This window comes from Gloeophyllum trabeum (assembly GCF_000344685.1).
Source record: "Gloeophyllum trabeum ATCC 11539 unplaced genomic scaffold GLOTRscaffold_00013, whole genome shotgun sequence".
Classification (NCBI taxonomy): domain Eukaryota; kingdom Fungi; phylum Basidiomycota; class Agaricomycetes; order Gloeophyllales; family Gloeophyllaceae; genus Gloeophyllum; species Gloeophyllum trabeum.
In genome coordinates this window covers 1137241-1149776 of record NW_006920422.1, presented here as the reverse complement: position 1 = coordinate 1149776, position 12536 = coordinate 1137241, and the positions used below count along the sequence as shown (strand labels likewise).

Genomic DNA, 12536 nt, shown 5'->3' with positions numbered 1-12536 from the left:
CCTTCAATGTGACGAAGCCAGAGGATGCAATAGACGGCTACCCGGTTAATGAGCAGGAATTCTGGCACAGGGTACGCTGCGTGAGCCGCAGGAGATTAATGGCGCTTAACATGTCCTTAGATGCGGTTAAGGAAGCTACTGCTTTCTGTGAACCTGGCGATCATCCTTGCGATAGAGGCAGTAGGGCTAGGCTACGCGGTAACAGCAGGAACATCCCAGGACGTGCTTATTTCCACCCTACACGTTCTCTTTGCGCTCTATTGCTCTATTCTCGCAGCCTTCTCCGTCAACAAGGACTCCATGTCCTCGCATTCGACATTGATCCTGCATCTTGCGGTCTTGACGACTCTAGCGACGGCGTTTCTCGGGACAACAGCGATCCTGCCGTCGTATCCCCCTCCCGCGGGGAGCTTCTCGTTGTCTGACTATTCGGGTTTAGGTCTTTGGTATGCCGCCCTAGTCCTGTACATCGCGAGCTGTGTGAACACCATGACTACCCCATGGGGCCCAAATTTGCACTATCCCCCAGAGCACATATACTCTGAGAAGGTCGTCGAGGCGATAACGTCTCGCTACGAAGATAACGTCTGCGGAGTTGTCGGTGCGTTCATCAGATTTCCCATCCGTTTTCGATTTTAATCCGTACCATACCCCCAGGGGCATCTATTTGGGACACCCTCCTGTTCTCCTACACGACCAAGGTCGTCATGCTCGGCAACGTCTCCGAAAGCCTGGACATTGGCGACCTGCCCATCGTCCCCGCCGACATGCGCGCCGTGAACCTCTTCGCACGCATGCGCGCCACCCTCCGCGCGGTGAAGCTGCGCATCGGCAAGTGGACGCCTAAGCCGGGCTCGGGGTGGGAGCTGGGCTACCGCCTGCTCCGCGTTAACGCGGGGCCTCTGGCGCTGCAGATCTCCCTGGCGGCGATATCCGCGTGTCTGTTCTACGCGCCGGCGTATTTCCTCAGGAAGCTCGTGAATTACCTAGAGGTGGACCCCGAGCGCCAGAATAGAGGGTGGGGTTTCGCGTATTGTGCCGGGTTGTCCTTCGTGACCGCTATCCTGTATATTAGTAAGTTCCTGGCATCGCTGCAACTGGTATTGCGTGCTGAAACGTCAATCAAGTGACGGGCCAACTGTGGTCGATATCTACTACCACGCTGCAAGTCAGCATTCGCGTTCAGCTGAACTCCATCTTGTTCGCGAAGACGCTCGTGCGGAAGGACGTCGTTTCCTCGTCGGGCTCCTCGCCCAGTGAAGACAGCGATACTAAAAAGAAGGCTGACCCGTCCCGAGACGGTGACGATGGCGCCGGTCAAAAGCAGGGGGAGGAAGAGGCTGAGTTTTCCAGTAAGGCCCAGGTTATGACTCTCATGACCACAGACGTCGATCGTGTGAGCGAGTTGGCGTTGCATTTGTTCACCCTCGTAGGTGAGGCTTGGCCCCCTGGACCATCTTCAAAGGTGACAGTACTGACTGACTGACTTCCTGATCAGACTCGCCCGTTGAGATTGTCATCGGAACGCTTTTCTTGTATAACCTTCTCGGTAGGATGGCCTCTTGGGTGGCCCTTCTCATTAGCTAAAATGGTCTGTTACCAGGCGTGTCATGTTTCGTCGGCCTTGCTGTAACCTGTTTATTCCTGCCCATGAATCATTTTGCGGGGAAGATAGTCGTGAATGCTCAGGATAACATAATGAAGACTCGGGACGAGCGTGTAGCGCTGATGAACGAGGTATGTGATCTGCCCTTCGCAAGAATCTTCACGTTGGTATTACTCTGCGCCGCAGATCTTGGGCGCGATTCGAATGTTGAAGGTATCTAAACTTGTTATTCCCGAGACTACCGGTAAATAACTGTCAAATCGCAGTTCATGGCTTGGGAGCGAAGCTTCGAAGAACGGGTCATGAAAATCCGAGCGAAGGAACTCAAATATCAAAAGTTGAACTATACCATAGAAGTAAAGTAGTGTTATTCTGAAGTCAGGACATAGTGCTTATCTTCTGTATCCAGACTCTCTTCAATGCTATCTGGTGAGGCGTAGAGTTATTATCAATGACCTGGCCTGTAATAGCAATGGTCAGGAATGGATCACCTATATTGGTAACGCTGGTGTCGTTCTGGCACTTCGCTGTTATAAGGCAGCAGACTCTGACGCCTTCCATCGCGTTCACGTCGGTAGGTACTCTTCGAATCGGCGATAGTATCCATCTCACACAGCTATAGATCACTAGTAAGTTTCTTACCATGGAGATTGACTATCGTCACCCAATTGTTATATAGTCTTATCGGAGTTGAAGTTTGCGCTCAACGCTCTTCCGGAAACATTGATCAGCCTGCTTCAGGTAATTATCGCGATCATATCATGCTCTTTGAGACACTGACATTCGGCCCGTCCTACTCAAGAGTGCCGTATCCCTGCGCCGCATCGAAAACTACCTCAACGGTGCCGAGGTATCGTCCGTCCCTCCTCTAGAAACCGAGAACTATGCCATCGCATTGCAGTCGGCTAGTGTTACTTGGCCGCAAGACCGCTCGCGTTCGTCGAACTGTCGTGTGTCTATAGTGTCTACGCCGAAACAGAAGTTCGTCCTCTCGAATTTGAGCATGAACTTCCCCGTCGGCGAGCTGTCTCTCATTTGTGGCAAGTTGGGATCGGGCAAGACTCTGTTATTGCTTTGTTAGTGAGTCCCGTGTAGTTCCGCTCAGCAGTGCTGATCCTAGGGTGCCAGCATTACTTGGCGAGGCTGACGTCGTCACGGGACAGCTACATAGTCCTCGCTCACCACCTGATGCTATCGCATCCTTCACGGGGGTTGTGCCGAGGGACGAAGATTGGACAGTGCCAGGGGTTTGTGCGTATGTCCCACAGTCTGCATGGCTCAGGAACGCGTCGATCAAGGAGAACATCCTGTTCGGCCTCCCCTATGTGGAGGAACGATATCAGAAGACTTTGGAGGTCTGCGCGCTGGTGAGCGATCTGAAGATCCTCGAAGATGGTGACGAGGCCGAGATTGGAGAGCGCGGCGTAAACTTGTCTGGCGGTCAGAAAGCGCGAGTGTCGCTGGCTCGGGCTGTCTATTCCCGTGCTTCGATCCTTCTGTTAGACGATGTTCTCTCAGCCGTAGATGCGCATACGGCGCATCACCTCTACCATGAATGTCTCACGGGCGAGCTGATGCGAGGCAGGACTGTCATCCTGGTCTCGCACCACGTGCAGCTATGTGCACCAGGCGCTAGCTTCATCGTCACATTGGATAACGGCCGGGTCCTGTACCAAGGGAATTACGAGGACTTCAGGACGTCAGGAGCACTAAGCACTCTTGTACAGTCTAATACGGCGGCTCCCTCGGAGGATAAGGAAGAAGCAGCAGTCGCTACTATCGAGGAAGAGATAGAAGAGAAGCATGCCCAGTCTAGATTCCTGACGGAACTGACCTCTGAGACGAGTTCGATGGCTGCTACGAATACTGAATCTGAAGGAAAAGTTGCGAAGAAGAAGTCTCCCCGAAAACTTGTGGAGGAAGAAAAGAGGGCCGTAGGTGCGCGAGCGATGTCCTCGCATCGTCTGGCCGTTATATTAACATATCCTGCAGGACGGATTGGAAGGAACATATGGGCTACGTATGCGAAAGCATGCGGTGATCATTGGTATTGGATCCTGTTCTGTCTGGCTTTACTCCTGGCCACCGTCAGTCCGGTCTTCGAGAACAGCTGGTTACAGTATGTATTCTGTATATCATGCGCCTTCATATATGTGCCTGTATGTGCTTACAAATGTATCAAAGGATCTGGTCCGGTACAGCGCAGAGCGGAGACGCCCGTAGCCCGGTCTTCTACATCAGTGTATATGCCGCGGTCAGTGTCAAAGACTCCTTTGCTCCTTCCCTGCTAAATTAAAATACAGATCACGGCAGCTGGTAAAGATACTTTGCCGTGGATGATTTTTCATTCTGACGACGATGCGATCACAGGGCTTGTGCTGACAACTGTGAGGTGGTTTGTGCTGTGTCCGTATCACCATCCCCACTCTTCTCTCCAACCGCAACTGACATCCTGACTTATGTTTGTCTAGATCATGGTTCCGTCCGCGCGTCTACTATCTTGTATAAGAGTGAGAGGAAACGGGTATGCGCTCCTCATCGCACACTGACATTTGTGTAGGACTGCTGGAGGCTGTACTCTTCGCTGACATTCGCTTCCACGACACCGTTTCTCGCGGTCGCTTACTCAATAGATTCGGGAAAGACTTCGAAAGTATGGCTAAGTACAGATAAACAAGGGGACTTCATTGACATGATCCCTACAGGCATTGACAGCAGCCTGCCAGATAACTTGGGGCATAGTATCATGCATGGCCTGAATGTCCTGGCCACCCTGATTACCCTCAGTGTGGTCGGAGGAGTGCCCTTCCTGGTTAGTGTCATTATCTTAGGGCTTGTATACTACAGTGGTGTGTCTCCTAATCCCCACTCCAACTTGTCTCTCGATGCTCATCCAGCCTTCCAGTTGCTAAGGTGAGCAGGATAACAGATGAGAACCATCATGTTCTGTAAAGTTAACACTTTGTGGAAGGTTTACAGTCAAACATCCAGAGACATGCGACGATTAGGTGGGTATCATGCCCTCCCCACTCATGATCTTGAAATGACCTTTGTGCAGACTCAGTCACACGATCTCCGCTCTACTCCATTTATGGAGAAACCATATCGGGTGTAGCCATTATTCGTGCCTTCGGAGCCTCTTCTAAATTCCTTCGAGACATGCTGCGTTGTGTGGACACCGTGAGTTCTCAGTGGCTGTAATAGTTGGCTTAGCAAATTGACATTCTGCTCTGAGAATACGACCCCATACTATTGGATGTCGGGAGGTAAGGCGACTTGTGATCAGTGACTTTCCTCCACTGATTTTGGGTCTGCTAGTCAATCGTTGGTTATTGGCTCGGTACAATTTGCTTTCCAGTGCCGTGGTCGGCATCACAGCCTTAGTCGCAATCCTGACGCCTCGAATTGATGCATCGTTAGCGGGGTTCATGCTAGCTTTTGCATCCACTGTCACAACCGATGTATGTTCACATAACACATACCTTCATTAACTCACAACTCATGAGAATGATCTCTAGCTCCTACACTTGGTAATTAGCATGACAATTTTGTGTTCTATGACAATCTCATCCTCTCTATGCTTAGGTAATACGGTTTGTCAGGGTAGAACAATCTATGGTAAGTCAAGGTTGAACTCCCATGGTATTAATCCTTTCTGTACCTGCCCTGATATCACTGCAGGTTGCACTTGAGCGAGTAAAAGAGTACTCTGAGTTACCATGTGAGCCTCCAGAATTCATTGAGCCTCGACCACCGCAATCTTGGCCATCTGCTGGTGAAATCAAAGTTGACAATCTGGTTATTCGTTATGCGGTCAGTTCATATAGGTTGAAATATGCAATTGTTTACTAATGCTCATGTTAGCCTGACCTGCCCAATGTTCTGCATAATCTCAAATTTGAAATCCAGCCGGGAGAAAAGGTGACTAGACAAATACATGATGCAGCTCAATGCTTATGATTTCAATATTAGATTGGAATCCTGGGCCGGACTGGCTCAGGTAAAAGTACACTGGCGTTATCATTTTTCCGCTTTGTGGAAGCTACAGAGGGGCAGATCCTCATTGACAATCTTGACATTTCTCAGATTGGTTTAAGTGATTTACGTAGTAGATTGACAATTATTCCTCGTGAGTAGAGACACTTTACACTGTGCAACTGCTCATTATTTGCCAGAGGATCCTACCATCTTGAGTGGAACACTGAGGTCAACACTTGATGTTTCTGGGCAGTATGATGATACCCAAATTGTATGTCATTAATCCCTGCTCTCAGAAAATTATCTGATGTGGCCCAGTATGAGGCGTTACGCCGTGTGCATCTCATTCCATCCAGTGATACAAAGGATATCGAGTCTGTGAATGTGAATGTTTTCTGTGACTTAGATTCTCCCGTCTCCGAGGGTGGTGAGAATTTCTCAACTGGGTATGTACTAATTAGCTTCCTGGACTCCCCAGGAGTTTGAGCGTGTGTGATTATAGTGAAAAACAACTTCTATGCATGGCCCGGGCTATCCTGAAGCAGACAAAAGTGTTGCTTATGGATGAGGTATGATTAAGTCTCTGGTATGATGGTGCATAGGAATTCTGACTCTAGTTTACAGGCCACTGCCAGGTTAGTATGTCTTTGGTGTGTGTGTTCAAATTGTCTCACTGTCCTGCAGTGTTGACTATGCAACGGATGAGCTCATCAGCAAGACAATACGGCAGTAAGATCATTATCCATAACATTCTCTTCCAGTATGCTCACACATCATGCAGTGAGTTCACCAATGGCACTATCCTGACCATTGCTCATAGGCTTCGGACAGTCATTGACTATGACAGAGTTAGTAGGATGTGCCATGTTCTTTGTTACTTACTGATGGGGTCACACAGGTCATGCTATTAGAAGAGGGTCACATTGTTGAATTTGACACTCCATCCACCCTGTTATCCGATTTGTCTTCAAAGTTTTATGCTCTTTGCAAGGCCACTGGGAAGGATGAGTTTGCAATGCTTAACAAGCTTGCTGGGCTGTAGCATCACCTGGAATCCTTTGGATCTGCTTTATCCAGGGACTACTCATCTGGAAAACATATGATACATTATGTACCATACATGTGGTGATACCAGTATCTATGACAGTGCTGTGAAAGCCAGCTCAGTTTTTTGCTGAGCCGGAACACTAAGGTCGAAAAGCAAAAGGCCAGAAAGTAGACGAAGATACATTGACAGAGACTTTAGCACGCTGAGTAGAGTACTAGGCAAGCGAGTGGTAGATGAGAGCAAGGAACGAACATGGAAGCAAAACATGTGTCGGGTGAGACCGGAAGGTGCAAATGGAAGCAAATACAGTGGTGGCTGTAAGCTTACTGTTGTATGCTCACATGACTGGTTGCTGAATGTCATTTGTGTGACCATGGTGGAAAGCCCCAGCTGGGAACCTGTCCCGAAGCCACCCACCCTCCTCACAGTGCGGTGACCAAGGCTTCCACCATTTATGAGCTGAGCTGACTACACAATAACAGATGCTCAGTCAGCCAACCCCCTGGCCCCGCAATTGCCACTTTAAAGTAATCAAGGCCAGGCCATGGCCTTGTTTCCAAACAGGTCCTGAACACCGGTGGCCGCAGGCACCTGTCTAGTTGTGAGTCATCCTCATGCGCAACTTCCAGCACTTCCTCCCCTTAGTCTCCATCAAATTACCAAGTTTGCAGACATAATCTGTGACCATGAGGCCAGTATCAGTCAGTGAGTGGCTGGAGTTCATACACACGTTACCCACATGCCGCATGACATGATGGGAAGGTTCAGGGCAGGTACCGATGCATCACGATGACCTCTAGGGGACAAGGCGAGCATCTGGAAGAATGAGGGAGTCATATGATATGTGCTATAGCAGCAGAGGAGTGTTGAGCAGTCAGGGAGTCGCAGCCATTATTTGTTATTTATCTCTGGGCGGTGATATGCACTGACACACAACAGCCACCAAAGACCAAGGGGAAATAACCTAACACACCCAGCAGTATGGGTGGAGGCAGTCTGAGACAACTGAAGGGTATAAAGTATTTCGAGGTGGAAAGGAGCAGTAAGATGATGCAGGGTAGTCCATAGGAAGACCTAGAAAAATAAAACAAAGCCTTGATGCCTGAAACAAACATGAATCGAAGCTCCGGAGTATTCATCTCCGAAGAATTGAAAATAAACAAAGGTCGCAAGCACTGACACCTAGCATAGGATCGTGCTCGTGGGGATAGAAATTGCTAGAGAGACTTGGTTAATTTTATTTTGCTATGTAATACTCATGGGAGCTAATGTTTCGACGGTGGAGATAATTCAATCGACGAGTCAGGCCTATTGGCAAAGCTAGGATCGGTTGTAAATTGCTAAGTTTGACACTTTCGAATTTCAAGGGTTGCTGAGATGGTAACTCTGATACACTGAGATGGTGAAGATCAAACTTGTTTTTACTTTACTTTACATTGTACATTTTATACTACAGCCATGACCCTGCGACCACCCGGAGATAGATAACAAATACTCGCCACAACTCCATTGACTGCTCAGCACCCATCCGCCACTACACCATGCACCATACGACTCCCTGGTCCCTCCATATGCTCATCCTAGCTCCTGGAGGTTGTCCTGATGTGTCACTACCTGTCCTGAGCTTTCCCATCACACTGTGCGACTTGCTGGTCACATGCAAATTAACTCCAGGCGCTTGCTGACTGATGCTGGCCTCATGGTCACAGATTTACATCCGCAAGCTCGGTAATTTGATGGATATGAAGGAGAGGAAGTACTGGAAGTCAGGCATGAGGATGACCCACAACTAGACAGGTGCCCACGGCTACCGGAGATAATTCATGTCGAAGTTGCTTCTTCTTGAGTCACTCCAGAGTGCCTGACCTTGGAGCTGAATCTTCATAGGGATTCGCACTTGCCTTGAGGATGCTAGAATGCCCAGAGTTAAATTGAACCATCATTGTTAGTCAGTTGCATCCTAGAGGTGTGTGAGAAGTGTGTCGAATAGACTCTGTAGGGTGTGGAGGAAGCATTAATTCCGTGATTTCGGGAGTCAGACGATTGTGGATGCTTATCAGTGGCTGCAGGGTCATTTCTGTAGTATAAAGTGCATGATGTAAAGTAAAGTAAAAACAAGTTTATTCTTAGCAACCCTTGAAGTTCAGATGCATTGAACTTAGCGAATTACAATCGTCCTAGCTTTGCCAATAGGCCTGATTCACTGTATTAGATATCTCCGCTGTCAAATATTAGCTCCCGTGAGTGCTGTTTTAAAGAAATAAAATTAACAAAGCATCTTTAGAGAAGTACTACCCCATGTGCACAATCCTACAAGAGGTGTCAGTGCCTGTGGTCAGGTCTTTTAGTGACCTGGGGAGATAAATACTCCAGAGCATCATAGCTTTGTTTGTTTTAGGCCTCAAGATTTTATCTTATTATGCTAGGTCTTCCTATGAACTCACCTATGCCATCTTACTCCTCCCCTCTCCCTTGAACCTGATTATTCACCTGTTGCTGTAGGATTAATGTATTAGATCCCCTTTGTTACTGTAAGCCCTTTTACATTAAGCAGCCTTTACAATTGTATATTTTTCCCTCGCTACATGGAGATGGCATGGGTATGAAACGGTGAGTCTGTCAAGGTGGCCATGGGAATAGTCACGTGATGTTGAATATGCGTACCCCTACTAAGGGGGTGCGATCCGCGGCAGACCATTATATGCTGACTGCCCTCCACCTGCCTTATAAAGGAGGCATTTAATTGGTCACCTTTGGGAGACTACCCACTGCTCTTGAAGCATTTCAGCTACTGCCATTTTTGGCATGCTTAGTCAGACTCGGTGATCTCGGGGAGATGATTTGTTCCAGCCGTCCACCAATGAGCGCCCTTGTATTTCTCATATCTCTGAGTTACATTCTCACAGGATAGCTTACGTGTCCTTTCTTGTTGTTCACTTCTTTGGGTATTAACCCCTATACCAGTTACTATATATACTGTAGGAAAACCCATGTATTCCTTAGTTCAACCTCCTGTTGAATACAGTGATTACCTGCACTCTGGACTTGACTGTTGGCATTGGCCCGGCCAGACCTACCTTTCAGTATGCTTACTGAGGTAGTGACGACATAACTGTTGGCACGAGGCCTAGTTATCTCAAGACAACTAGTTAGGACATCACTTCCTAACACACGGTGTATGTCACACCAGGAAGGACATCTGAATTTTGTTCGGACAGACTGCGCTTGTTGTCTGCGGTGGCTGAAGGTTAGATAGCTTACATTCCGGCACTCTTCGTACCTGACTTCCTCTCTTGTCCTGGTATGTAGCCATATCTACTTCTGCTTATTTTTCTTCTGCTTATTTTTTGCTACTCTCCGGTACCCTAATCGAGTCCAGGCATTCTGTGAAAATATGCTGTCTCATTAAATCCGGGTTCCAGAAGCCAGTGAGTTCTCTTCGTCTTCATTCTTCCGAGTCTGAGCACAAGTTTCTGGTGTAGCACCCATGAGTAACATACCACTCTCGTAGCCGTTTGTGATGCTTTAGAGCTTTCTTGCTGTCCATGGCCTGCTGGTGCATCAAGCTGTAACTCATTCCATTTAGTAAGTTCATACTGGCTTCCAGGACATGAACCTGACTCATTTATAGTGGCACAATGTTACGGTAAGCTCTCTAAAAGAAGAATATTGCACTGATGTGGCTCTCAGTAGCCCAGAATGCCTGATGCCATCCGGGCATTCCAGTTCTGCCACTCCCTCATATACACCAGGGAACAAGAATAAAGCTCCCATATGTATTCTAATACTCTATCATGTAAATTATATGCTGACTCCATTCCATTTTTGGCTGTCTGTACTGCTTCATCAACTTCTTTTCCCCTGCCTCCTCCCTACCTAGTTAAGTGCATCTCTCCCATCGTTCCGGACACTTCTCTGACAGTCTAACATGCGGGCTACATAGAATATGACTACCAAAATGCAGTTCCTCTGGTATATCAAGGTAGGCACTCCTTTACTGACCTCTATATTTTATTTTGTCATGTGCTACACTTGCCACACACTCATATCCAAACTGTATCATGCTGTAAACGTACGATACTCTGTAATAAAGTAATGTCATACATGCTTTCAAAATATAATATGATTTATCTAGAATTTTAGCAAATGTGACTGGACCCATATACAACAGGCTGCTCCACCGCCGCCACCAACGATGAGGAGAGCAGCAGGTGACAACCACTGTGTTATTCTGTGTTGTTCCTGTGGCGCTGGGTAGCCGAATATGTACTCTACACAAGGTGATATATATCACATTTTTATCCCACTGCAGTGACTCTGTAGCACGCTGTCACTAGTGACGTCGGGGAGGGCGGGATGGAGGCGCACGGTTTCCCAATCAGGTAGTCCAGCAAGCACCGACGACGCCCGACGATGTAGGCGGCGGCTTCAAGCAACACTGTGTCTTACAGTACTACATAGTATACTACTTGTACTAAGACAACCCTGAGCCCCGGTACGACCACTGGTGTCAGTCAATGAGCAGTCCTGAGCCTTGTTAGGCTTGACCGGAGGTCAGATGAGCCAGCCTAATTAGGCCTGGGACCTGGGCTGTCTAGGTGCATGTGATAGGATGTTGTTGTGAGTGTTTCCACAGCTGTAGGTGCATTGGCTGTCCCGGGGTGGTGTGATATAGGTGTTTTTGAGGATGACTGGTGCCAAGTCACCAAGGGTGGTCTGGGTGGGCCCAAAAATGATGAACATGGCGGTACATGTGAATACACACTAAGGGAAGTGTGTTATAACCCATAGTGACACAAGTGGTAGCCATGGGAAGTCCGTAAAAGGAGTACTACCCAAAAGCGGTAGTTAGCCACCTGTTGCTCAAAATCTCTTGGAGTCTTATGCAAACATGTAGCCTTATATGGGTTGAGTAAGATCTCCAAATGTCCAGCAATGTGGCATAGTAATAGTGTGGGAAAATGCGAAAAACTGTCCCAGAGCCGGCGGTGAAAATACTTTTTGTACAGCAATGCACAGCCCACGGTACGTACACATGATTAGGACAAGCACTCCTTATTCCTATACACTATTGTAACTGCTACATTAGTAACAACATTGACGGTAGAGACAAATAAACCCCAGATATGGAAAGAGGCTGAAATGTAGATCCTGGAGGTATCCCATATTAATAGCTGCCATATTTGGCAGCGCTAATGTAATTTAGTGATGCCACATGTGTGCCGTCATCCACAGCAGGTTCCATGATTTTTCCCAGAGTTTTGCGCATTTTTCCTGATTTTATATGAGCTGTTAATGGCTGATATGTGGGGCTCTAGACACATTCACTTGCTATGTATAGCTCCAGCACCATGATGCCTGTCCCGAGAAATATATTGTGATTTTTCTGTATCTGTTCCATATCTTCTGGGGCCTGCAGGGCCAGGTATGGCTACCCACCTATTATTGGCAACAGCTCAGATCACATGGGTTTTCCTACAGTATATATAGTAACTGGTATAGGGGTTAATACCCAAAGAAGTGAACAACAAGAAAGGACACGTAAGCTATCCTGTGAGAATGTAACTCAGAGATATGAGAAATACAAGGGCGCTCATTGGTGGACGGCTGGAACAAATCATCTCCCCGAGATCACCGAGTCTGACTAAGCATGCCAAAAATGGCAGTAGCTGAAATGCTTCAAGAGCAGTGGGTAGTCTCCCAAAGGTGACCAATTAAATGCCTCCTTTATAAGGCAGGTGGAGGGCAGTCAGCATATAATGGTCTGCCGCGGATCGCACCCCCTTAGTAGGGGTACGCATATTCAACATCACGTGACTATTCCCATGGCCACCTTGACAGACTCACCGTTTCATACCCATGCCATCTCCATGTAGCGAGGGAAAAATATATGATATGGCAGGA

At 47.9% G+C, this 12536-nt stretch overlaps 1 protein-coding gene across 1 annotated transcript in view; it reads left to right on the top strand.

Annotated features, from left to right (window-relative positions):
- GLOTRDRAFT_65198 (multidrug resistance-associated ABC transporter) overlaps positions 1–6738 on the top strand; it is a gene marked incomplete at its 5' end in the record, with an annotated part of 7786 nt that extends 1048 nt beyond the window's left edge. Inside the window, 36 exons of the mRNA XM_007871304.1 lie at positions 121–601; positions 658–1074; positions 1128–1433; positions 1499–1549; positions 1604–1737; positions 1793–1819; positions 1873–1962; positions 2016–2035; positions 2087–2184; positions 2286–2347; positions 2409–2682; positions 2735–3544; positions 3599–3725; positions 3791–3864; positions 3914–3922; positions 3977–4012; positions 4078–4116; positions 4167–4259; positions 4312–4455; positions 4512–4519; positions 4578–4614; positions 4665–4786; positions 4842–4872; positions 4925–5067; positions 5125–5136; positions 5192–5224; positions 5288–5419; positions 5471–5527; positions 5579–5735; positions 5782–5855; positions 5903–6030; positions 6087–6153; positions 6209–6219; positions 6269–6313; positions 6366–6432; positions 6483–6738. Of these exons, the coding sequence (XP_007869495.1) occupies positions 121–601; positions 658–1074; positions 1128–1433; positions 1499–1549; positions 1604–1737; positions 1793–1819; positions 1873–1962; positions 2016–2035; positions 2087–2184; positions 2286–2347; positions 2409–2682; positions 2735–3544; positions 3599–3725; positions 3791–3864; positions 3914–3922; positions 3977–4012; positions 4078–4116; positions 4167–4259; positions 4312–4455; positions 4512–4519; positions 4578–4614; positions 4665–4786; positions 4842–4872; positions 4925–5067; positions 5125–5136; positions 5192–5224; positions 5288–5419; positions 5471–5527; positions 5579–5735; positions 5782–5855; positions 5903–6030; positions 6087–6153; positions 6209–6219; positions 6269–6313; positions 6366–6432; positions 6483–6626 (4560 nt within the window). The 3' untranslated portion in view covers positions 6627–6738. The remainder of the gene's footprint in view (positions 1–120; positions 602–657; positions 1075–1127; positions 1434–1498; positions 1550–1603; positions 1738–1792; positions 1820–1872; positions 1963–2015; positions 2036–2086; positions 2185–2285; positions 2348–2408; positions 2683–2734; positions 3545–3598; positions 3726–3790; positions 3865–3913; positions 3923–3976; positions 4013–4077; positions 4117–4166; positions 4260–4311; positions 4456–4511; positions 4520–4577; positions 4615–4664; positions 4787–4841; positions 4873–4924; positions 5068–5124; positions 5137–5191; positions 5225–5287; positions 5420–5470; positions 5528–5578; positions 5736–5781; positions 5856–5902; positions 6031–6086; positions 6154–6208; positions 6220–6268; positions 6314–6365; positions 6433–6482) is intronic.
- Between the last annotated feature and the right edge of the window lie 5798 nt (positions 6739–12536).